Source organism: Scardinius erythrophthalmus (genome assembly GCF_964197995.2).
Source record: "Scardinius erythrophthalmus genome assembly, chromosome: 16".
Classification (NCBI taxonomy): domain Eukaryota; kingdom Metazoa; phylum Chordata; class Actinopteri; order Cypriniformes; family Leuciscidae; genus Scardinius; species Scardinius erythrophthalmus.
The window spans coordinates 13,171,260-13,198,195 of NC_138236.1; the positions used below are offsets into that span (position 1 = coordinate 13,171,260).

Here is a 26,936-nt window from a genome sequence, read left to right on the forward strand (position 1 = left end):
AACGAACGACTCGTTTGGACTACAACGTCTTTTATCCGGGTTTTGTGAAGTCACAATTTTACTCATTTATATAATCCCCGCCCACGGAATATGCAAAAAAAGGTGCGAGGTCTGGTTGAGCTGCAATAGAGAAGACAGCGTTGTCACCATAGATATCATATAATAAAGGCTAGATGTCTCGTGCACGCTGCTGGCCAATGGAGGTCGACGTCCGCACACGACGGCCATCTTACCACAGGGTGCTCGCTCACTCGTAACATGGTGCATGTACTTTTAAATAACCATAACTTGCTCAATTTTCTACCGATTTTCAAACGGTTTGGTTTGTTATAAAGGTCAGAGATGTAGCTATAACACTGCATACATATGAATAATTATGTTCAAAATGCTTAAGCACTCAGAATTATAGCCACGTTAATAACGTTTGTAAGAAACCAAACCGTTTGTAAATCCGTCCAGATTTCAGCAAGATAAGAGGATTTGTGTGCGTGCTGATCACTCCTTAATTCACAGCTTCCCTGTGGTAAGATGGCCGCCGGTTATGCCGGAAGTGACTCCGCCGTAAGACATCTAGCCTTTATTATATGATATCTATGGTTGTCACTATGTCAAAGAGACGCTGTTTTGTCCACCCCGTTTCCAAACTCAGAGTGGTTTGAATTTATTTATACACTGTTCCTGAGTATTATAATCCCAACGTTTATCTGTGTGCTGCACATTTGACGGAAATCAGCTTCAAAAAACAACTATGCACAAAAAATTATCCTGAAATGGATAATTTTCCAAATTGTCGGGACAATCTGTTGTTTTTGGATCACAACTTGTACTATGTCTTATTATTTGTAGTTGCATTTTCTATTAACAGTTCCAATTTTAAGTTTTATCTTGTTGCTAAAATGTAAACAAAGGGCAAAGCTTTGCCTCCGCTCACCTGCTAGCCAACATTAGTGTTGATATACTGTAGTGTTTACTGTAGCTTTTGTAAGCTTTCGCTTTTGTAAGGCTATTTACCGCCCCTTAGGAAAATTAACCTTGGTTTTGTGATCGATCACTCTTTGTATTGCCATACATGTAGTTCTCTGATAAATATCATGATTAAATGATGTATAATACTGTATCTAAAATGTAGAAGAAAATTACAAAAAAACAAACATACCACTCTGAAACGTCCTGTAAAATCAGTGCTTGAAAAGTCCATGCATGAAATCCGTTGTGGACGATCCTCTTGTTTGTTAACATTCCTAAGTCTGAATCAGGCTTGAATTGGTTTGAAATTGACGCTATCCTCAATAGAGCTCGCAGTTATGGTAAGGGGCTTGAAATTTCCCGAACACACGCTAAGCGGTACCAATCACAACACACTGGGCCAGCTAACCAATCACTGAACATTTCGTATTTCGGAAGGAGGGGTTTCACTGAAACCGGAACTAAACGGCGTGTTTGGGCCAGACTGGGGAGCGAGGTGCTGTAATAATGTAAAATATGTGAAAAATAATTGAACAGTGTTTTTGAACAACCAAGCATGAAAGCATATTCTAGTACATCCCAAAAACAAAATCAAGACTCCATAAAAGGGCATAATAGGACCCCTTTAAGTCTTTATTAGTCGAATTTGTTTAAGCAAGCATTATTATTAACTTACTGATTACACGTTTTAGTGTGTAGTTGCACTAACTGTGCTACAGACATGAATATAATCAATCAAGTTGTTTAGGAGATGAGTGCTATTACTTAAGTCATTGTACTTTTGGGGGATGCAAAAATTTTAAGAAAATTCCCATATACTTGCATTGAAGGAGAGACACAAACAATATCTAGAGACCAGAATATCATAGGGCTTTTATGGTTGGCTCTTTTGGTCTGAAAGTGTAAGAAACCACCTAAAACCCCACAGAAACCTAGCAACCAACTAGCAATGCCATAGCAACCACCTAGAACATGGCGGCAAGTTTTGCACTGGTTAACACCATTAACATTTAAGAACCAGGGTCTTTGTCAAAGGTCTCTCTGTTACTTTAGGCTCTGGTGTGGCCTGGTTTGATGGAGGATGTCATAAGAACGTAGTGCCACACATGGCTGTATTTAAAGGAGAACTCAAAAACCCCAGTGTCTGATTTCCCTCCAGCTGGAAGAACATAGCCATGATTCTATAATAATGGGGTTGACATGAAACTACAGGGAAAAGCGTCACTTTTCCTCAAAAGTGCAGAGTTAGTGGAAAATGAATATAGTGATTATAGGTTGCCGACTGACAAATGATTACAGTCCTGGGGATTTTTAATAAACTCCTTATAATTTTAAAAATCAGAGGCTAGATGCCTCAGTTAAATCCTGAAAAGGTTGCTGGATAAGTGCTAAATTTACATTACATTTACATTTAGCCAAATCAACTTACATTGCAATAAAGGGCCTTTTTTGGGGGCCATTAGTTTGTATTTTTACTGGAAATCGAACCCATGACCATTCTCTTTCAGTGACATGAACATTTCTAAACTTCTTTCTGTTTTAAATGTTTGAAGAAACTGCACACAACCGTCTATTGGTGGACTGCAATCCAGTTATTTATTTTTTATTTATTTTTTCTCAGTGAAATGCAAGAATCTGGCTTTATTTCAATACATTTGATAACTATGGCAAAAATAACTTTGGCAGTTTGAAATAAAATGTATAGATAAGACAAAGGAAAATCATTAAATGCACTGTATATTCTTTCAGACCATAAGTTTAACAGCCTGCAGGTGCTCTGTTTCCCATCAAGCCTTTTTGTGAGAGTGATGAAGAATAATGACACCAATCCCCATCAGGCCACTTTTCTGTGCCACAATGGCTTTAAGAAGAGGAACTAGAGCAGATAGTGGGCATAGATGCTCTTTGAGGTCTATTTTGTTTAAGGAGTGTAAAAAAAAATAACATATAAAGAAACATCCAGAAAAAAAGTTGCATTTTAGGATGCTGGGAGTATTTTTGCAGGGGGGTTGTTATGCTTCTTTTATGATGTAGTTAATTCAAGAATAGATGCTTTGTGTTGTGGTGCTGAAGTAGTTTGTGGGGGTTGACTTTGTTTTCCCACCCGCTCCCAGAACAGACTGAAAAGTATCTGTCTTCTTTAGCCCCTCTGTGTGCACCGGCACAATTCCCATGTCAAATTATTTCATTAGAGCTTGTTGCTTTTCACAGAGCTGTAGTGGTGACGGTGTTCCAGCTATCGCTATGGTAACACGGGCCATCTTAGGGCACCGTTACAAAGTCATGTTAGGAAAAGTGATGGATGGGAATGTTGCTTGATTTTTCTATGCAGATGGGAATTGAGGAATGGGAATTTAAGGAGTGTTTTAATAGAAAGAGCAGCCTGCGAAGCCCCATGGGCCCCGTGGGAGCCGGTGTGTGCTGGAGAGGAGCACCGAATTCAGAGTTGCATGCTCACAATGAGTGCATGTCCCATTAAACCCTGACCTGATATTGATAACCCCATATAGGGCCTTCCTAACACATTTCATTTCAGAAGTGCTTAGGTGTAATATTTAAATGAAACAGTAAGCTTTGCAAGCTTTGTTTTTAAAAAGTTCTTTCAGTCATTTTCTGATGTCAAACAAGTTTCCTCAAAAATATTAAGCAGTTTTCAACTTTGATGATGAGAAGAAATTTTGTTTTTGAGTACCAAATGAGCATTTAAGAATGATTTATGGAGATCATTTGAAGACTGGAGTAAGAATGCTTTTTAAAAAATACTGTATATTAAGATAGAAAACTTAAAAAACTTAAAAAAGTTATTTTAAGTTGTATTTTTTTTTTTTTTTTCAATATTACTGTTTTTGATCAAGTGAATGCAATTGGCGAGCATTAGAGACTTCAAAAACAAAAAATGTATATGAAATGAAATGCAAATGTGGTCATGCACATTTAAAAGACGCATTATTAGCTCCATATGGTTATTTTGGTGAATAAACACTCTTTCACTAACTTGGATTCATAAAGTTTTTGTGAAGTGAACTTTGTGCATGCCATACACATACTTTTAGGATGAAATCTTTGCAAAATTTTATTAATGAGGTCCTGGGTGTTAGTTTGAGATATTCACCCTTGGCATATGAAGAAGATCTGGGAGTTTATCAGTTTGACTTTACACCTGATAATGTGTGCAAACCCGTCTGGAATTCAACCTCAGAAAATGTGTTGGTATTGTGTGTGTGCACGGATTTAAATCTTTTGTTGAACAGCTGTGTTTGGGCAAGATTTTTAATACGGAGGCCATGGGTTGCGTGGTAGGCTTGCGGGGAAAATAAAATCTTTGAAAGCGTGTCAGCACCACCAGAATCCTTAGACCCAATCTCAGCAAACGTCCTGAGTATGTGTGGTCAGTATGGACCCAGCAAGATTATGCTAAACCTAAACCTAGTGGCTGGGTTTTTCATCTCTCTTTTCTCAACTCTAAGAATGTTGTTATGTCTGAGCAAACCACTTTATGAGAAATGCTTAATTCCCAACAGCCATGTTGTGTTCCTGTTAGTGTACAAAAGCTGAAGTGCTGCAGTGAGATCTGGCTGGTTAGCTTCAAATCTTAGTGCTTTATCAAAAGAAACTTTTTCCTGCACTTCTGTCTGGGGCAAATAATTTACCTTATAGAGAAACAAGTAGTAAATCAACAGTGAATGAAACAAGAAGGCACAAAGGGCCTTGGTGTAATGTGTTAGCGATGGTGTGGAGATGGGTTCAACAGTCTCTCATGGGCTCCAAGCTCATTTACTGCATTCCACTTTAAGAGTGATGGAGCCAAGCTTCCGTCCTAAGATCATTTAGACTGAGACTGAAGTGTATTATGGTTTGTATAGAATTTGCTGGCTACAGTCTGCAGCTTCCATATGCCTGAAAACTTGATTTGGGAATTGTGAGATGTGGTGACCAAATGTCCTGGTTAAAACAGTAAAACCTGAGATCAAGTATCAGGAATACAGTGTGAGAAAGTCCCCATAAGGAACACAACATACATGTTACATTCATAAAAATAGACTTCATTTTCTTTGATTTTTTCTTTGAGTCTCACAAGTATGTGTTTGCCACTTGCTTGTGCCATTTTCCAAGCACAGAGCACCAAAATGTTAATGGAAGTGCAGTAACCAGAATGCTTGTGGAGGAATTTCTTTCTAAAAGCAGCCTAGAAAGTTTTCTCATTCCCAGATGCTGATCTGTTGACTGAGATAACTTTTAGGACAGAACCAAAGCAAGTAGCCTGTTTGCAAAAAAAAAAAAAAGTGCCATACTTTTTTTCTCTTCCTAAAAGTATGGCACAGTTGTATCAGAGAGAGATTTAATATTGGCTTCTTTCAACACCCCAATGCTTTTTTCTCCTGTCTGGAGGTAAAGGCAAATGAGGGGAGACTGAGATCCTGTAGCTCTTAATGTGCTTGGGTGTGTCTGTCATTGTCTGGCCTGATTTTTGGTGGAGAGGACCAGTGGAGCTAATTCTCAGCCAGCTCTTTGTTTGAGTTTTACAACAGACGCAGAGGTGCATTATGGATCTGATTGAACGAGGCGCCAGAAAAAGACAACAAGCTTTGGTGAGACTGAGAGCACAATGCACCGAATGGGTGCTTTGTTTTGTCGGCTAGTTGTTTCTGCCTCATTCTGTCTCTTTCTCATGCACGTTTACCCAAAATAAACCACCATGAGAGCTATACTTAACTCTGTATTATCTCAGATATTAAATGGTATTAAGTTGGCGGAGATTTTCTTGTTCTAATGATAATCTTAATGTCTTTTTCGACCACTGTTGAGGTAGATCAGGAGGTTGTGATCTCATTTTTCATCTTCATCCTCAGATGATGTGCTTTAGCAGATCAGAGAGCATGTTGGGATTATGACTCACTTTCTCTACGTCCTATTTAAATCTGCCAAAGTTCTCCAAATCCATGAGCAATTACTCTGTCAGTCTCTCTGGACTGCTTTCCTGCCTCGTCCTGTAGATATGTAAGAGTTTAGACTGCAGTTTGATTAGAAAGACGTGTCCCCAGATGGGAGGTTTCTTGAAAACTTTAAAAGGGTTTCTTAGCTCATTAAGCCTTGTTTACCTAGAGTGTTTTGGTACTGGAAAAAACTTTATGGCGTTTTTCTGTTTTTGCAGCATGTCTGACCACACAATACTGACCATTTTATATTATATAAAGGATTAGTTCACAAATAATGACATTTCTCTGAATTTACTCACCCTCATGTTTTTCTAAACCTGTATGACTTGCAATTACATTTTTGAAGAATACCATGGACACTTCTCTACATAAGGAAATTGAGTTACAAAATGACATGCAGTAGAAGCACTATTTAAGTATCTTAAAAATGTTTTAAATGATTTATTCCAAGCCCTCTGAAGTCTTATGGTGGTTTTGTGTGAGAAGTATTCAAAGAAATTTTTGACATCCACCCTAGCTTTCCTTCGGCCAATTTGTGAACGAATCATATGAATCAAATACTTTGTGAATCAACTGATCTAGTTTGCAAAACCACTCAGATGTTTCATTGTGTCTTCTCTATTTATGATATTGTTGACAGAAATAGAGAAACAGATGGATACTTCAAGAGACAGCTTTCATTTCACAAAACTGTGATCAAATCCCTTTGTGTGTTTGAATGAAATGTATGCATGGCAGCTCTAGGCAGCAATGCAGATCTCTGTTCTTCTTAGATTGGGTTGAGTGACTGGCTGGCTCTCTACAGTGCCACACTGCAGTGTTTACCCATCCTATTTCCAATGCTTGGGTGTCTGGGACCTCTAATATTGCATCAAAATCTGATTGGGATCTCTGCATTCTATTTTTCATTGGGGAGTCAGTTGGTTGCTCTATACTATTCTTTCAATTGTTCTGCTGACTGGATGTATAACATGAGAAACCACTGAATTGCCACTGTAGTTTTTCTCAAAGTTGCTGTTCTGAAGAGAGAAACGATTGCAGTGCAGTTCATTGGCTATTGATTTTGAATAGCCACGTTTGAATGTTTTTAGAGGCCACGGTGTTACCGCATCATTAACTAACTGATCATACAAGGGTTGTTATTTTCTTTTTTTGATCTTTGAGAGTTGATATTTGGCTGTGGAAGTCTCAGGCCCACACTGAGTAGGAAAAAACCCTTCGGGATTGAACCACCCCATCTGTGATGGGCTTGAGGAGCAGTTGGATGGCCCCCTCTGCAGGTTGAAGTGGAGTGCATTAGCTAGCAGCTTTATTTGAAATGATAAAAGAGTTATTTAAATGTTTAGCCTGTGATTTGGACCATTTTAATTTCCATTTTGTTAGGATTCTTTATACTTGTCTTTTGACTTTTGTTATTCCTTTGAAATTATCTTTCATTTTGTTGTGTTTCTTAAGTTCTGAAGAAATATATATTGATGTTTCTGTTATGCACAGGTATGGGGTGAACTGCCTTATCCAGTTTGAGGATTTTGCCAACACCAACGCCTTCCGTCTATTGAGTAAATACCGCAACAAGTACCTCACGTTCAATGATGACATCCAAGGTATGGGCACTAAAAGAGATTTTAGTTGCACACTTGTTTTTAGTCTCTCTTGTACTAAATGAAAGCACAGACACATACAGTATAAGTTATGATTTAGGTCAATTAAAATGTCATAATGTTATGCTTAAGCAAATGTTGAAATCAATGATTGTAAGTTACTCATTCAGATCACATCTCTCACTCTGATTTTCCTTCATACTGTTGCTTGAACTCCTCTTATATTTATGGTTCGATAGCGAGACTGTGCTTATCTTGAGTCTATTTTCTACCACCCACCTCTCTTACTCTATCCTTTTTTACATTATCATTGCAGACACATTCCAATCAGCAACTACAACACAATCTAACTGTTTGAAATTGAGTTTAACCATAGTTAACCAAATGTGTCCACCTGAGTGGAAAAAACGAACATAGCTGATCGGCCGAATCCAATTTATTCTAAATGGGAGCTGTTGACATTGGAGTGAGTTTATATAGTTTATATATATATAAATGGGCCATTCAGAAATAAAGTTTAGAATTCTCCACCTGTTATTATGCAATGTATGTAATTATTTTATTGACTGTGCATTGAAAGCAAGCTAGACTTTACTGAAGACAGCCAAACTGCTGTACATATTTTTATGTTTCAAACATATATTTGTGTTTCCTGTCCCGTAGGTACTGCCTCTGTGGCTGTGGCGGGACTGCTGGCTGCCCTTCGCATTACCATGAGCAAAATGTGCAATCATACCATCGTGTTTCAGGGTGCAGGGGAGGTGTGTGTGTGTCAGCTGCACAGATCCACATATAACCGTTTTCAATGCCAGTTGTTCCAGACAGTGTTTTGATGGTGGCTAACCCATTTTAATTCATATGGTGGTTCATCTTGTCTGTCAATAAAACTGTTTTAAAAATGTATGAAATGATTATTTTAAGATGTATGGAATGGATTGATTATGGGGTCAAGCTGTGAGATTTTTATTGAATTATTGTGAAGTTGAGTGGGCCTTTTTAGATCTGTATGTGAAATGCATATCTATTGATTTAACAGCATTTTTATGTTTTCAGGCTGCAATGGGCATAGCTGAGCTGATCATTATGGCGATGGAGAAAGAGGGGCTTCCTCGTGAGCAGTGTATAAAGAAAATCTGGATGGTGGACTCTAAAGGACTTATCGTTAAGGTGAGGGCATCATTAACGACAAGATATATTTTCATCAGGGTTGACGTTCACTGATGAACGTTCAGAGGTTCATCAGAGTTCAAAGAGCTTTTGTCTTCATCAGAAAAGATGGTAGAATTCAATAGATGATTTTGTTATTTCAAGCTTAACAGATCGTTTGGCCATGTTTGATTAAAGGAGAACTCCGGTCAATTTTAACATTGAGCTCATTTTTTTGTACATTTGGAGTGCTGTCAATACAGAGAACAACTACAAAAAACGGTGTTGCCTACACCGAGTTATTCTATTTTTAAAATTTGCACCCTGTTGACTTCAATAGGGCAAGTAGTAAGCCTGCTTTTTAGCCTCTTAACATCCTTTAAGTGTCATTACGCCATAGTAATCGATTGTCGAGTTCACGCGCATAGGTTTAGTTACCAATGATCACGCTCGTGAACTCGACAATCGATTACTATGGCGTTCCACCGAAAACAGGATGTAAACAAAGGCATGAGCGCTGGCTGAATTAACTTCGTTTTTATTAATATCTCTAACATCTACTGCAGTCAGATCCACCCGTGTTCACTCGGAAGGAATCACTCACATTTTCTGTGCACTTGTAATGACACTTAAAGGATGTTAAGAGGCTAAAAAGCAGGTTTAGTACTTGCCCTATTGAAGTCAACAGGGTGCAAATTTTAAAAATAGAATAACTCGGTGTAGGCAACACCGTTTTTTGTCGTTGTTCTCTGTATTGACAGCACTCCAAATGTACAAAAAAATGAGCTCAATGTTAAAATTGACCGGAGTTCTCCTTTAATAAAGACAAAGAAGTCAGGGAGGTTGTGATAATGATACTGTCATCCAAGTGTCTGTGGAACACCAGTTGCTCTCCACCTCCCTGGAACTCCGTGGAGTCAGAATCTTTCTCAAGGGCAGGAAGGTGATGGAGGAGCTTTGTGATCTCTACAGTTTTCTCATGCCTTGCTTCTTTCCGCTTCTCTGAAGCCTGGGGCTGTATCACTTAACGGCTCAGATTTTTTTATTCTAGCCTTGCAGTTAGTTTTATGTTAGGTTATTATTCATCTGACATAATAGTTTCTTATCCAAAGAACATGGGATTGTCTCTTTTTATTGTTTTAAATTAATACTAGTGTGTCCTTTTTTTGTGTGTCTGTCTGACAAATAAGCCAAATCTAAAAAATGTGATGCTGGACCTTTTGTCAGTGCTAACTTGTCACTTTTCTGAGCCATTTCTGTGATTATTTTGTATTAGTAGCTGTGTGAAGGCAGTTCCTTTCACTAAGGTGTAGGTGTAGTTCATCACATTAAATATGGATGAGTTCCACTAACATTTGACAGCCATAAACGGTATATATATATATTGCCTAATCATTAAAAATTGAACCAACTTTCTTTAATTAAAATTAATGGCAGATATACCGATAAAAATGTGATTTTTTTTAATACTTTATCTAATGCAATGACATTTATACTTTTAATGACAATGACATTTATACTATTTTAAAGTGTGACATTTTTAAGTGTGTATATTTTAGGCACTGAGCAATGTTTTTATTGCCCATCTGGCAGATCATACACACTTTGTTCTCTGTGTAGAGAATCTGTGTTCATTATGAAGTGCGGTGAGTTGTGCTATCGTATTTCTTTAATTTTCTTTTTCTTTGTCAATTGTTATCTCTCTGTCCCCCATTAAGGGTAGGGATCACCTCACCCACGAGAAATTGAGGTTTGCGCATGAGCATGCACAAATGAAGAAGCTTGAGGATGTTGTGAAGGAGCTGAAACCCACTGCTTTAATTGGTATACATGTACTGTAAATAAATATATATACACTGCTGTTGCCCCAGCAGTCCCTATGAGAACTATTGGACTCAAATACTTCTCATCATCTCCACAGGGGTGGCAGCTATCTCTGGTGCTTTCACAGAGGAGATAATCAAGGCAATGGCTTCCTTCAATAAGAGACCTATTATCTTCGCTCTAAGCAATCCCACCAGCAAGGCGGAGTGCACCGCTGAGCAGTGCTACACACTCACTGAGGTGCTTTTGAAGGAGTTGCATGTGTACATGTATGTCATGTCATAGAAAATTAAAAATTTGGTTAATTTTTGCTTCTTTTTTTGTTTGTTTAATATTGCAGGGAAGGGGGATCTTTGCAAGCGGGAGCCCCTTTGATCCGGTAACCCTTCCCGATGGCCGGAAGTTTTACCCCGGTCAGGGCAACAACGCTTATGTGTTCCCTGGAGTGGGGCTGGGGGTCACCGCTTGTGCGATGAGACACATCTCTGAGGAGATTTTCCTCATTACGGCTGAGGTGATCGAATCTCACTTGCTCTTTTCTGTCTACCTAAATCTGTTTATACAAAGTTATCTGTTTCTGGAAACTTTCTCTCTAATCAATTTTTTTTAATAGTAATCTGTTGTCTCCATATTTCACTCTCTCTTTCTTAGGGCTGGCTATTAATACACAGTTCCTGATTCGATTCAATACAGATTAACTATAATCTCTAAACTATTTAAAATTATACAATGAACCTCTAACTGTACATTGCAAAAATATTCATTAAAAAAATTAACAGCAGGGCTCAAACTATGATTTTGTTTCTTAAAACAATTAAATAGTAGCAACCTTTCACTAAATATGGGTAAAAACGGCACATAACAGTAGCTGACAGTCTGATATTTATCATAACAGTTTTGGTGGGTAAAAACTTGCTTATTATCTGTCACAGCTCACTAAAGTTACACAAAATGGCACCAGCCAGATGACTGATTTTTTTCAACAAACACATTTGGAACAAATTTATCTATGTACAATATAAGATTTTAATTTTGTTACAATATAATACATATTTCCATATGTCTAGTGAGAAGAAAAGGCTTGCTTGCAATTTTGGATGCACATAAGGGTACGTTCACCTGACAACGATGTTTTACTAAAAACGGAAAAGTTTTTCCTTCGCGTTTTTCGCGAACAGACATTGTCAAAACAATCCCCGTTCACACTGATCCGCGAAAACGACTAAAAACGCTGCATTATGCATGCCAGGCCAGTAGTTGGCGATGTTAATTTGTAAAGAAACACTACGCAATACTACGTAACTACGAAATATGCAAACGCGTGACTGTTTTCACAAATTTGTGTTTTTGTAATTTACACTGAGACGATAATGCTATCCTATTCAAAAACTTGCACTTTGAATCCCGTTTATAAGTTTGCATTTTCAGGCCCCCAAAATAGCTTTGTCGTGTAAATGAATGGCCAAAACTGCTGAACTGTGTTGTGAATTAAAACCTCCCACTTAATATAGCCATAGAAGCTGGCGTGACGTAAAAAAAATTAAAAAAAACTTTTAATTGCATCCAAAAGACATTTTTAAGGGTGAAAAATATATCATGAATATTAATGCTTAGGTTTCAAGAAAATAAAATATCACAACCAATATAACACAATCAATATAGTGTGCATATTTATATCCATCCTTGCATTCATAATCAGAAAATAACTTTTTTTTCCCAGCCCTACTTTTTCACTCTCTCTGTATTTATATGCTCACAGGGATTAAAGTTCTCCGTCGCTACGACGGATTTCCGTTAATTGCAGCAAGTCCATGACGGATTTCCGTCATTGCGGGTTCCAGTCTGTCCTTAAAGTCTTAAATTCACTTTTCATAATTTTAAGGCCGTAAATAGGCTTTCATTTCTCAAATAGTGTAATAAATATCTTAATTTTAGTTTGAATAGGTCTTAAATTAAGGAAAGACGAGGTGTATTCACCCTGCTGAGGGGGATGTGATCAAAGCCTGGAGTGGAGCAAAAGCACGTTCCTCTCTCCACTCTAAGCACTCTGTAATCACTTCGCTCGTAGTCCACTCCGGGTTTTCAATTACCGCTCACGGAAAGTGCATGTCAGGCTACAGCTGAGCGCTGAGGTAGAACTATATTTCAGTGACACACTTATAATGCAGGTAGAGCTGGGCGATATCGATATAAAAAATATATCGATATATTTTTTAAATGCGATATGGAATTAGACCATATCACATCGATATAGTTCAAATTTGCGCTGTCATCCTTGCTCCCCGCGCCTCCGCTCCTCCTTTTCCACACTGCGTGCGTGTTTAGAGCATGTTATGTTAAGAGAGGCGAATCATGACTACTTCAGAAAACCCAGCACAATAGGAACTACCAGGCAGGCAGTGACATAAGTGTACGCTGAAATAAAGTTTTTCACCTCAGAAAAACGGACTTTCTTGTCCTGTCAGTCGTTATCCTGTTCTCGTAGCGCACACTCAATTGCACGCGCAAATTCAGCGGCGCGCGCTGTATTGCTTCACTGATCAAGTGCAAAAGAAACTACGAGCATGCAACGCCGTTACGTTGTAAATTACACGAAATAAAAGTAATGCAGGTATGATTCTCATTCTATTCACCATTTCCATGTTTCATTAACAGTTATTGTTAATATTGTGTATTCACCATGGTAACTGTCGTTTCCATATAACCCCAAAATGCCACTATTTTTCTTTGTGTTATTTTTTATATTTTTAAATGACTGTAGTGGCTCATACCAACATTGTATTAACAAAAACTAGTTTGGGACTGCTATTTAATAGCTTTAGCCTAGGCCTAATGTTTACAGTGCTATGCATAAGTTTAGACACCCATACTACAGTTGACTAAAAAGAGGAATAAAAAATCATCTTTTGGAAACTGAACTTAATGCCTTAATTTGAAAAATTAGGAAAAATCCAACCTTAAAGGACACCAATTTTCTTTGTGAATAAATAATGTATCGTAAATAAATAAATGTTCTTCCTTAAAATACAGGGTGCATAAGTTTGGACACCCCTATGTTAAATTCCCATAGAGGCAGGCAGATTTTTAATTTTAAAGGCCAGTTACTTCATGGATCCAGGATACTATGCATCCTGATAAAGTTCCCTTGGCCTTTGGAATTAAAATAGCCCCACATCATCACATAGCCTTCACCATAGATTGGCATGGTTGTATTTCAGTTAGCCTAATAGCTGGTTTGATTTGCATTGAGAGATGATCTCATGGAAAGTATCTCTAGGTATGGTGAAGGCTATGTGATGATGTGGGGCTATTTTAATTCCAAAAGCCAAGGGAACTTTATCAGGATTCATAGTATCCTAAAAAAAAAAAAAAAAAAATACTTAAAAATAAAAATCTGCCTGCCTCTATGGGAATTTAACATAGGGGTGTCCAAACTTATGCACCCTGTATTTTAAGGAAGAACATTTATTTATTTACGATACATTATTCATTCACAAAGAAAATTGGTGTCCTTAAAGGTTGGATTTTTCCTAATTTTTTTAATTAAGGCATTAAAGGTATAGCGGAGGATCTTTTTACTTCCGGGTGGATACCCTATACTATTGGTCCTCCTAATTGTCAATCATTCTGGTGAATCAATCAAACTTTTCAAAAAGTGGAGAGGGCGGGACTTATCTAAAATTCGGAAAGATCCTCCGCTATACCTTTAAGTTCAGTTTCCAAAAGATGATTTTTTATTCCTCTTTTTAGTCAACTTTAGCATGGGTGTCTAAACTTATGCATAGCACTGTATTTATTAGTACTAGTCTTTACTATTAGTCATATTCTTACAATTTATGTTAAGTAAAGGGGAAAAGTAACTTAGGCCTACTTGTGTGTTAACAAATTTTGTGTAAACGTGTTATAATTTGCATATATATATATATATATATATGTATAGCTTTTAAAATACGCCTACTGGCAATATTAAAGCGGTTTAAAACGTCTCCCCTTAAAACGCTATTGGTCTCGACTATTTAAAAAGTTAAAGGAATATGACTTGGCCTAAAAAAAAAATTTCAGTCAGAAGAATTTTTTTCACTTTAATCCCTGTGCTCATAATAAACCATAAAAACCCATTTCAGTATGCGGACATCTCCCATTTTATTGCTGCAAGCAATGTCATCTTGTATTTTACTGAACTTATCTGTCAAGCTGTCCTCTGTGCTTCACCTGATATCAGCCAGACAGTGTTTTAGTCAGGTACTGTGAATGGTTGCATCAGACTGTGTAAACATGAGAGCTTTTTTGAATGTCAATGAACCACTGCCCTGTTATGCTGGAAACAGACCATTAAAGCATAAAAAGGTTAGCCAAGGCCTTACTCACACGCACATTAAATCAGCATGTGCCAATGAGGGAGATTTATCTCTTTAAAGCAGCTCAAAGTAGAATCATCTACTCAGAGCATGAGCGGGATCACTTCTCCTGCAGTCTGTGGACAACTCCAGAAAAGCTGCTGTCTGGGTATCTGAGCTTCAAACAGCATCCGGCAGCAGGGGGGGAATGCTTAATATCTCTATCCCCGCTGGTCATACTAGGCTTTTGTATATTTAAGTAAGTTATGGTTCTGTGCTATCGAGTCTCAGGAAGGTCTATAATCACTAACTGCAGCAACCCAATGTGACCTGAAATGACAAAGTGGTGAACAAAACAAACCATCTGAGAGCAATAGAGGGAGATACAGGAAATTGATGTGAATAAAGCAACTAAGATAACGAGCAACCAGAACAATGGGCGACTGCAGCTGATGGTAGCTGAAGAATCTTGTTGTCTTTCTTGTGTAGTTCCAAATTGGAAAATGACCAAAAGCTAATTGTGATTAATTATTCTGTGCTTGTTATTAGTGGTCAAGGTTGCAGTAACTCTAAATAGAGATAGAGATAAAAGGTTTGTTTGGGCTCTAGAAGTATTACAAAGAAAGCAATTATCTTGAGGGCAGCACAACATAGCAACACGACTGTGCTTCAGGTTTAGTTTAATTAAAGCTGCAAGACCTAGACCTTCTGGCTATTATTTATCCAAGAGACTTGTTATTATGCATCACACAGCATTGTTTTAGTATTATTTATATACTACTATTTATATAATAGAACTTATTCATATTTTGAATTCGCTTTTTATTTTCATTTAGTAATTTTCTTATGCAATATTTATATTTTATTTCAGCTTTATTTAAATTACTGAGATTTTTTGTTTTAAATGTTAGTCTTATTTTTAATTAACAACACAGGCCAGAGGCCAGAAAAAAAATCTAGCCAAAATAAATGGTTTAGTTATTGTTTTAGTCTCTTGTTTGTTTATTTGTTTGTTTTGGGGGTATGGATCTGGCTGATCTCAGGCAAGAAAAAAAAACACTTATTACTGCCTACACAATCCATGTATGTAAGCAGTGGGAAAGCTGGGATGAATATTTAATGCAGGTCTATCAGAAAAATAAACAACAGAAGAATAATTAGGTTCATACTCTTTGTCCGTGTACACACAAACGGTGTATATATTGTCCACACGTTAAGTCCATAATAATCACCAGTTTGTGCTGTGTTTATAGACTATAGCAGAACTGGTGACTGAGAAGGATCTTGCAGAGGGGCGTCTGTATCCTCCTCTCAAAAGCATCCAGGATGTTTCCTTCAAGCTGGCTGTTAAGGTGGGCTCGACTCCGTAACATCTCAATCCACAGCCGTGATTCATGCATGCCGCTATTTACTAATTATTTTTATGTGCATCATGACAGATTGTGGAGTACGCCTATAAACACAAAATGGCAACACTGCACCCGGAGCCGCACGATAAAGAGGCTTTTGTTCGTTCGCTCATCTACAGCACAGACTACGACGAGTTCGCGGTGGACTCGTACGGCTGGCCTGAGAATGCCATGAATGTCCAAACGTGCAAACTGTGACCACCCAAAAATACACAGACCAGAATGAGATTTATAATATGACATTTCTGTTTTAAATGTGATTTATTGACAGGATTATAATGATTATCTGCAAACAGTACTGTAAACCAAAAGTAGCCTTAATAAATAAAATGTCATTTATTGTAATTTTGTGAGAGAGTATGTTCTTTATTACACTGTATGGAATTCTTTACAAATCACCATTGTCCATAAGTATGTACTTCAGGATGCATGAAGGGACATACAGCACTGGATGATCATTATACATATGAACAGTTCATGTTGGGCTATAAAAAGAACTGTGCCTTATAAAGCCATTCCTTATCAAGCACCTTTCACTTCAATAAAAGTGATATCTGGCACCAGATTTATATAGAGATTTTTTTTTTCTCGTACACATTATTTTAACACCATAATCAATTAGATCTTTCCATTGGAAATTAACAAATCATGTAGCAGTTAGAAGCTGTTGAAGTGTTCATCTTAAAAACAGGACTTTAATGAGTCATCATGACTGCCAGCTGAGTGCTTTATTGAGGCTTTTATTATGCCATTTTTGTTTGCCATTTAATGTATGTTTACATTTAAACCCGAAGAAGAATATTTGGGCAAAAACCAAAGTCCCTTTAAAAAAGAGGCTGAATTTAAAGTTACTATGTAACTTTTTTTTGTAACTGTCACTATGGTAAGTCTAATATACACTCACCTAATGGATTATTTGGAACACCTGTTCAATTTCTCATTAATGCAATTATCTAATCAACCAATCACATGGCAGTTGATTCAATGCATTTAGGGGTGTGGTCCTGGTCAAGACAATCTCCTAAACTCCAAACTGAATGTCTGAATGGGAAAGAAAGGTGATTTATGCAATTTTGAGCGTGGCATGGTTGTTGGTGCCAGACGGGCCGGTCTGAGTATTTCACAATCTGCTCAGTTACTGGGATTTTCACGCACAACCATTTCTAGGGTTTACAAAGAATGGTGTGAAAAGGGAAAAACATCCAGTATGCGGCAGTCCTGTGGGCGAAAATGCCTTGTTGATGCTAGAGGTCAGAGGAGAATGGGCCGACTGATTCAAGCTGATAGAAGAGCAACTTTGACTGAAATAACCACTCGTTACAACCGAGGTATGCAGCAAAGCATTTGTGAAGCCACAACACGCACAACCTTGAGGCGGATGGGCTACAACAGCAGAAGACCCCACCGGGTACCACTCATCTCCACTACAAATAGGAAAAAGAGGCTACAATTTGCACGAGCTCACCAAAATTGGACAGTTGAAGACTGGAAAAATGTTGCCTGGTCTGATGAGTCTCGATTTCTGTTGAGACATTCAGATGGTAGAGTCAGAATTTGGTGTAAACAGAATGAGAACATGGATCCATCATGCCTTGTTACCACTGTGCAGGCTGGTGGTGGTGGTGTAATGGTGTGGGGGATGTTTTCTTGGCACACTTTAGGCCCCTTAGTGCCAACTGGGCATCGTTTAAATGCCATGGCCTACCTGAGCATTGTTTCTGACCATGTCCATCCCTTTATGACCACCATGTACCCATCCTCTGATGGCTACTTCCAGCAGGATAATGCACCATGTCACAAAGCTCGAATCATTTCAAATTGGTTTCTTGAACATGACAATGAGTTCACTGTACTAAAATGGCCCCCACAGTCACCAGATCTCAACCCAATAGAGCATCTTTGGGATGTGGTGGAACGGGAGCTTCATGCCCTGGATGTGCATCCCACAAATCTCCATCAACTGCAAGATGCTATCCTATCAATATGGGCCAACATTTCTAAAGAATGCTTTCAGCACCTTGTTGAATCAATACCACGTAGAATTAAGGCAGTTCTGAAGGCGAAAGGGGGTCAAACACAGTATTAGTATGGTGGTCCTAATAATCCTTTAGGTGAGTGTACGTGTTTGTATTTTATACCTAGTGAGATGGTTTTCGCAGGAAATTGCGTACATGCGTCACTTGCCTGTGCATGTCTCGTCTGTAAACAAAGGCTGTGTTTGAAAATGCCTCCTTTACCCTTAAATAAGACAATATTTGAGTGGCAAGCCATTTGTAGTAGTATCTGAAACCATAGTGGATGTTATCAAGTGCTCTCATTCAATCCCGTAATGCATCGCTATAATGAGTGTACGACTGATATACGCTCAGCGGCTAGAGAATACCCATAATGCACTGTGAGGCTTGTGCCGAATGAATTTCTAAGTCTGACCAGAAGATGGCGCCGACAACTGAGTCATCCATCCAAACCGCTGCCAATGTGGTTACAGCGTAATTTCATACAGGTATAAACTCCTTTTAAATTGATCATTTGTTTAATTATGGTTTATACATTCTAGTATCTATGACAGGGTTCAAGATAAATCTTTTCATTACTACTGCCAGTTTGCTAAGTTTCAAATGATTATTAAACAGCAAGAACAAACTATGCAAAAGTGGCAGCCCTTCCGGAACTCAGTGTCCGAATTCACTCGATTTCATTTAAGTGAACTGTAGGCTAGTAGTCGGCTACTGTTGGGAATAGTGACTGAGGGTATAGGGGGCTATTTTGAACACAGCTCAAAATAAGCTCCAGCTACTTTTACACATGCTGTGGGAGTGGTATAGGTTAGTTGTCACAACGAGTATGGCAAGCTGTTTTAGCTTAAATTGTACCCAGCGTTACTCGTTGTAATTGCATTTTTACTAGTAAGAATTAAATTTTAGAGCTCTACAATTCAATTCGTACTAGTAGCAATTACAGTTAGAGAGCTCTATAATTCAATTATTACTAGTAAGAATTACAATTACAAAGCTCTCTAATTCAATTCTTACTAGTAAAAATTTAATCCAATTAGAGAGCTCTACAAATGAATTTTTACTAGTCATATGTATCCTTTGACTTTATTTTTAATAATCCTTCATTTTCAATTACGGAGCTCTACAATTGAATTGTTACTACTAAGAATGCAATTGCAGAGCTCTTTAATTCAATTATTACTAGTAACAATTCCAATTAGAGAGCTCTCTAATTTAGTTGTTACTAGTAAGAATGCAATTGCAGAGCTTTAATTCAATTACAGAGCTCTGCAATTATACATATCTTTAATTCGTTTTTTTACTAGTAAAAATTCATTTAGAGAGCTCTGTAATTGCATTCTTTCTAGTAATCATTTAATTAGAGAGCTTTCTAATTGTAATTGTTACTAGTAATAATTGAATTGTAGAGCTCTCTAATTGTAATTGTTAATAATTGAATTAGAGAGCTCTCTAATTGTAATTCTTACTAGTAACAATTCAGTTGTAGAGCTCCATAATTAAAAACGAATGGAAGTCAATGGAGACATATGACTAGTAAAATGAATTTGTAGAGCTCTCTAATTGGAATTGTTACTAGTAAGAATTGAATTAGGGAGCTCTGTAAATGTAATTCTTTCTAGTAATAATTTAATTAGAGAGCTCTCTAATTGTAATTTTTCCTAGTAATAATTGAATTAGAGAGCTCTCTAAATGTAATTTTTACTAGTAATAATTGAACTAGAGAGCTCTCTAATTGTAATTGCTAGTAAGAATTGAATTGTAGAGCTCTCAAATTTAATTCTTACTAGTAAAAATGCAATTACGATGAGTAACGCTGGGTACAATTTAAGCTAAAACAGCTTGCCATACAACGAGCAAGAAAGATTGACATAGAGCATGTTAAATCTTGAACCTCTGACAATAACCCTGTTTAAAAAAAAAACAGAACAGAGGAGAGGAGAGTCTTCTGGCAAAATGAGAACGCAATAGAGCTCTTAATAAAACAAGAATTAACATTTGCTTGGCTTTCCGTAGATGATGAGAACTGAGAGATTTTAAATGTATGCCGATTTGAAACTCAATAGATAATTAGTCATATGTTGCTCTCTAACAGAGTTCATAGTGAAGCATTATCTATAAGGGTCATTTCATTAGAATTATAGCCTAATGAAATAGACATGGTACTTCCTTGAAAAGTTTTATGAGCAGTAGATATAACCATGCACAGTCACACAGAGCCGAAGCACAACCAAAACAATGTTCTTCCACAAAATGCAGACAGTTTTGTTTTTTAAGTACTAGGGGGCCAAAAGTTACATAGTGTAGCTTTAAGTTTCTAAAGTCACCCTTAATTTGTAGCCTTCCTAGTAATGGATCACAGATTTTGGAACAAGGTCAATTACATTTGAATCGGACGCATTGACGTAATCGTACAAGCTGATGTGAGGTACAGGCTGTATTTTTTGTTACATGGTATTATATGCAAAGCTGTGGGGGCAGTGTTCGCTTTTTTCTGTGTTGTGTTGATTTTGGTGGGGTTTTTTTTGTGAAAACAAAGTTACTGAACAAAGTACCTTTAAAACAGGTAATTTCACTCTGTAATAGTACAAAAACATTTCATATCAAGTTCTGTATGCAATGTTTGTCAAGATTACGCTTTGATAACATTTGTCAAATTAGCAATAAAATCTGGCAACAACAGTATAATTCATTTTGTTTTTATCAATCTACTGCACAGTGAAGCTTTCACTCTTTGCCCATCTCTAGCCCTATTTGGAAGGTCAAACAGAAGTCTCTGTACCTGCTGTAAAATGACTGCGGTAAAACTGACTTTCCTCTCCAAACAGAGTACACTGTGTAATTTTCATCCATTTCCAATCAATGTAAACACTCCCCTTGTTATACACCACTGCAGATTGGCCAGATATACACTTGTATCATTTGTTCATTTGCATCTGTGCAGTGCAGGCCGCTGAGTGTTTAATAAGAGAATCAGATCATTTCACTGCGTTTACCTTCACTGCAGGGACTATCTCAATTACTGCAATTTGTTGCAAATTTAACCAAGTGCTGAGATCTGTGCTGCTGGAACATGCTGTTCCATGGGAGTACCCTCAAAAACTGTGGATTTCTGATGCTTCATAATTTAATTCAAGGCTGAATTCTTTAGCTGTACATTATATCATTCTCATAGAAATATAAATAAAGATAAGGAACTTACATTGGAGAAGTCTACAGCCCTCTAAGGATTCTAATATAAAAGGCTTTGATTCATTTTTTAATATTCTCAAAATAAGTCTGACTCTGCCTGTCATTTCATATGATCTGGCGCAGTTATTTCTTCATTACATGAATATAATCTAGAATACTTATTTTTCAAAGCAAATTTTGAAATGGTAAAAGTCAAGATGCTTTGCTTCAGGCCGGAGTGGGGCCACTTTTCAGCCCGGGAGTTTCAGGCCCAAGACCGGCCCACTTTTTCCATGGTGGAATTCCAAATTAGCACTTTTTTAAAATTGGATAAATGAAGCAACAGTTCAGCTCGTACTATTGTGTAGTTAGTATTAATACCATGGGTTAACAAATAATGTAAAGGTTAAATAATAATTCACTTAGACTTTATAAGAAGCATAAGAAGCAATTGCAACTTTTTCACACAATTCTGACGTTATATTTCGCAATTCTGACTTTATATTTCGCAATTCTGACTTTATATTTCGCAATTCTGACTTTATAACACGCAATTGCTACTTTATATCACACAATTCTGACTTTATATCTTGCAGTTCTGACTTTATAAGCAATTGCGACTTTATTTCACACAATTCTGACTTTATAATTTGCAATTCTGACTTTATAACACGTTTTATGATTTTATATCACACAATTCTGACTCTATATCTGGCAGTTCTGACTTTATAAGCAATTGCGACTTTATATCACACAATTCTGACTTTATATTTCGCAATTCTGACTTTATAACACGTTTTATGACTTTATATCACACAATTCTGACTATATCTTGCAGTTCTGACTTTATAAGCAATTGCGACTTTATTTCAGGCAGTTCTGATTTTATATCTTGCAATTCTGACTTTATAAGAAGCAATTGCGACTTTATATCACGCAATTCTGACTCTATATCTCACAATTCTTTATAACACGCAATTGCAACTTTATTTCAGGCAATTCTGACTTTATATCTCACAATTCTGACTTTTTAACACGCAATTGCGACTTTATTTCAGGCAATTCTGACTTTATATCTCGCAATTCTGAGAAAAAAGTCAGAATTGCGAGATGTAAACTCGAGATAAAAAGTCGCAATTATCTTTTAAAATGTTTTATTCTGTGGCGGAAACAAAGCTTCCATAGCCTACCTCCTGGCCTCTTCCTCCCATCCATCCTCCCTGACGCGTACCGTTACGGCCGGTCCAGCTATCAGTAGGCGCCGGCGGAGCCGCGGTAGCCTTCCTGAGAAAACGTTTTGAAAAGACGGGCTATGGACCCAACCATTTCTATAGGAGGGGAGGGGAGAACTCCCTCACATGGTACAACCCATGCTGAGTTGCGCGCTGTGGTGGCAGAATGCGAACGTGTGTATCCAGGGCAGGACTTAGGGTGGTGGGGGCCCCTGGGCTTGAGTCACTTTCGGGCCCTACCTTCTATACATTACATTAAATAGAACAAAATGATACATACACTCTATATTAGAGCTACACAATTCTGGATAAACTGAGAATAAAAATAAAGATCACGATTTGGAACAAACAACTAAACAAAATAACATAATTTATGTTCATTGCTGAAGTCTATTAAAATGTTTAATTAATCTGAATTATAAAAAAAAAAAAAAAAAAAACTTGGGTTTGAATGAATGATTCAATTCCTCAATCAAATGCACTTGTTTCATAGATGAATCAGTATTTTTGAACGAATCTCCTGAATGAACGATTCAATGACAAATGTTTTTTAAAAGTAATTTGTCGCCATATGGTGGCGTAACAATATAATCGATCCAATCGTTATTTGAAGTGCAAAGCTACTCAAAAGGTGACTGGTACCATAGACAGTGTTAAGTGTTAAAAAAACGTAATAATTTATTTATATGACCACTGATTGAAGCTTGAAAAAAGTTTTTTTCCAATAAATAAATAATGATTAAAAAAGTTCAAAGTGATCATAAGTTTATTGCAATGCACAAATGTCTTGGTCAGAATGAGAATAAAACACGTATTAACCTGGAAAACATATGTTTTGATTGAGGCATTTCTTTGAGATTTAGAATCCAGTATTCCTATAGGTTAATTATTATTTCTTTTATGAATTTAATAAAGAACTCTGTCTCGTATTCTGTCCAAACGATCCATGTAGGCTATTTTGTGTCCATTCGTTTTTCCTTTTTTAACCCGTAATTGAAAAACGAAAAATGAACAGTTGTTGTCTTTTTAAAACGCAAAGTTGAACACCAACATTTTAATTTGAACTGGCTACACCAACTGCTGCGCAAAAAAAGTAAATATCGAAGAATTTTCAGATTTCTGTTTATGACTTTTTGCCCCTTTATTAAACATTTAAAATATTCACAAATTAATATGGAAAACATGTCGATTTTTCTGGTTTTCAAAGGCCAAATTAGAACCTGGAATTGATGTTTTTCCCGCAGTGCTGAATGAGAAGAGCCATTAATATTATTAATAAACTATTGCTTTGGCTAAAATCACATCTCCATCTCCGCTGTTAAGCAGATGCGCCTTTAGAGAGAAATGCACATTTCATACGGATTAATCAGAAGGTATTAGCTTTCGATTCGAATTTGTTCGTTTTAAAGTGGACATTTCAAGCTTAAGCCTGCATAGGCTATATTTTGTTTCAGTTCTCGCGCTCCAGTTTACGAAGATCATGCAAGTGCGTCTGATTGTTTTCATTTATTTTACAAAAGCACGACGTTTTCTTGTTATTGTGAGTTTACACAAATAAAAGTAGTTGGGAATAATATATTATTTTCTGTATGAGCAGAAATGGTCAAAGTATTTTACGTTGTTTCCACTATTGATAGGAAAATGCAAGTGTTCGCGGCCGCGCCTCCGTGCCATGCAGTGCGCGCTCCACATTCAGCTTTGTTCCTTTTTTGCATAAAAGCGTCTTCTAAATATAGCCTATTAAATGTTATAATTAAATAATATAAAATTATTATTATTTGCGTAGCTATACATGGACCTCAAACACACCGCGTCTTCTAACTCAGGTGACTGTAAATGCGCAAAAACTGTTTCCATTGCAGTTTTGCGAAATATTCCTTTTTTCGAATTGCCTGAAAAACCACCTCATGTGAGCGTAAAAAATTCACGTGTTTCCATTGTGCTTATTTTCATTTCGCAATTTCAATTTGCGCAATTTGAAGGGTAGCCTAATGGAAATGCGGCTACTGTCTATGCAGACAGGTTTTTTCAACGGTTCGGCAGTAAACGAGGCACTAACTGCCAATAACCAATCAGCAAACCTCAAGATGACTGACATTTAATTTAGCTAATTAAATTACATTTTTCATTGCAGGGCAGGGCCAATAACAATGCTAGACCAATCAACAAACTTTAAATGAAAAATTAAATGACTGACATATTATTGAAAAAATTAAACGTAAACGGACGGGGCCCCCTATTGGGCGGGGCCCATGGGCTTGAGCCCAGTCAAGCCCAATGGTAAGTCCGGCCTTGTGTGTATCCTAATGTAACTAATGTGACATTGAAATGTAAAAAAAAAACAAAAAAAATATTCCTCGACCGGCCCAAAAGTGAAGCGGCCCACCGGGAATACTCCCGATTCTCCCGATTACCCACTCCGGGCCTGTTTGCTTGTTAGGGGAGAGTTGTTGTCTTTTTATGAGCTTTGCTGTATATACTTTTTGGCGCACTGATGTTGCACCATACAAGTGTAACCAAGGTAACAATACGTGAACACTGCATGATAGCACCATTTGCTTTTCATTATTGCTCATTAATTTAAATAGGGACTAGGGAGTTTGCTTATGATGGTAGTAGAACCATGCAAAGGAATATGATTAATTTTTTTTTTCTCATCTAAAAGAGTGATTTAACTGTGGTATGAGCACATTTTTCATAGATGGTAGCAGCGGCGGTTTCTTCATTAGGGCGATCGGGCGACGCACCACCAAAGTGTGTAAGGGAGTAAGGGACTTTTTCAATCACTATCTCATTCAACCACAGAGTTACGCTAGCAGTCACTCACTGTTGTTCTGCCTCTGGATATAGCAGCTAGTCCAATCAGCGCCGAGTCACGTTCTGTGGAGTACCGCCTCTTTTTGGGCGATTTCACTCTGGCTGAGAATCGCCCAGAGTCTTCCCATAGACTTACATTCAAAGATTTTTTTTTCGAACTGCAGGCACTGCAATGCATTCTCTATGGGTTCCGGGAGGGCTCGCACTAACGTGCTTTCGTCATCATACGTAACCTTATCTTGTGCAGCGATTGGTGGAAACAAATGTTCCTCTAATAGTATTTAGCCATAAGCTGAAGTGACATCCAATAATTTCCTCAGTGCATAACTTACATTTCACAGACATATTCTCCATCTGTAAATGTTAGAAAGTCCAGTTTGCTGTCATGAGTAGGCGAGCTTTCTGCAAGCTATACTTCCGTGAACGAGCGCCCCCGCGTGCATGCGCGCCGAACAGACGGAGCGCAATAGAATAGGAGCGCAATTATTCTGACTAAAATATACATTAGCACTAAATTATAAATATATTTAGCTAAAACATTTGTTGTTGAATATTTGTTGTTGTTGGTGAACATAAATGTGCTAGAGAATTTCAAACCTACATGTGTATTTTTATGATATTAGCTCTATTTTTTATTTTTTTGGTTTAGTAAATTTAACTACTACTTTAAAAAACATTATTTTGTTTTTAGATTGTAATGTTGCAATGTTAGAATTTAATGTGATTTGACCCCTTTTTTGGATAGACTGCAGATAGACAGCAAGGTTACACTATGTTTGTTTTTATAACCTTCAATATAAACATTGTTTGTAGGACAATATCGATCAGGATATTAAATATTTAAAAAAAAATTAAATACAGTTTTTTTTTTATTCAAATAGAAAAATAATAATTAAATACTCAGATTATACTATACATCGCCATTTAGCCCAAAAATTCAGATTTATTTGGCAATTGGCTACCCTACCGGCTGAAGTTTTAGCTAAACTTTAGGCTAATGATAGCTACATTATTATCACTGTTAAATTGTTATTTAACAATAAGCCTACATTCAGTCCTGAATTAAAAATTCAGTTTGTTGTGCCCCCCCAAAATTTTTTAGCACCAGCCGCCACTGGATGGTAGGCTATTTTTTTTTTGTAGTTCAAACAGAATTGCAGAATTACCAAGGTCATGGGTTCGCTTGTCAGGGAATGTATGAAATGATAAAATGCAATAAGAGCAAATTTGAATAAAACGTGCCAGACAAATGTAAAATATAAATGATTATATATAATATCTTTCGAATGTCTTCATATGTTTTCCTTTGATGTTCACAAGGTGCTGCGCGCGCGCTGGTACGAGTGGAGACACCATGTGCGCATTGTCTGGTATGAGGATGCTGAAGCCCACGAGGACCTTCCATGGACGTACAACTATACTGTACGGTTGATGTTACCGTATTTCAGCACATTCTCGTCTATCGGAATGAAACGCGAATG

General features: G+C 37.2%; 1 protein-coding gene across 1 annotated transcript in view; it reads left to right on the forward strand.

Annotated features, from left to right (window-relative positions):
* me1 (malic enzyme 1, NADP(+)-dependent, cytosolic) overlaps window positions 1-16,788 on the forward strand; it is a 95,410-nt gene extending 78,622 nt beyond the window's left edge. The window contains exons 7-14 of the mRNA XM_081388832.1: window positions 7,398-7,507; window positions 8,168-8,265; window positions 8,558-8,671; window positions 10,369-10,474; window positions 10,572-10,714; window positions 10,815-10,988; window positions 16,065-16,163; window positions 16,251-16,788. Coding sequence (XP_081244958.1) covers window positions 7,398-7,507; window positions 8,168-8,265; window positions 8,558-8,671; window positions 10,369-10,474; window positions 10,572-10,714; window positions 10,815-10,988; window positions 16,065-16,163; window positions 16,251-16,418 — 1,012 coding nt within the window. The 3' untranslated portion in view covers window positions 16,419-16,788. The remainder of the gene's footprint in view (window positions 1-7,397; window positions 7,508-8,167; window positions 8,266-8,557; window positions 8,672-10,368; window positions 10,475-10,571; window positions 10,715-10,814; window positions 10,989-16,064; window positions 16,164-16,250) is intronic.
* The last annotated feature ends 10,148 nt before the right edge of the window (window positions 16,789-26,936 follow it).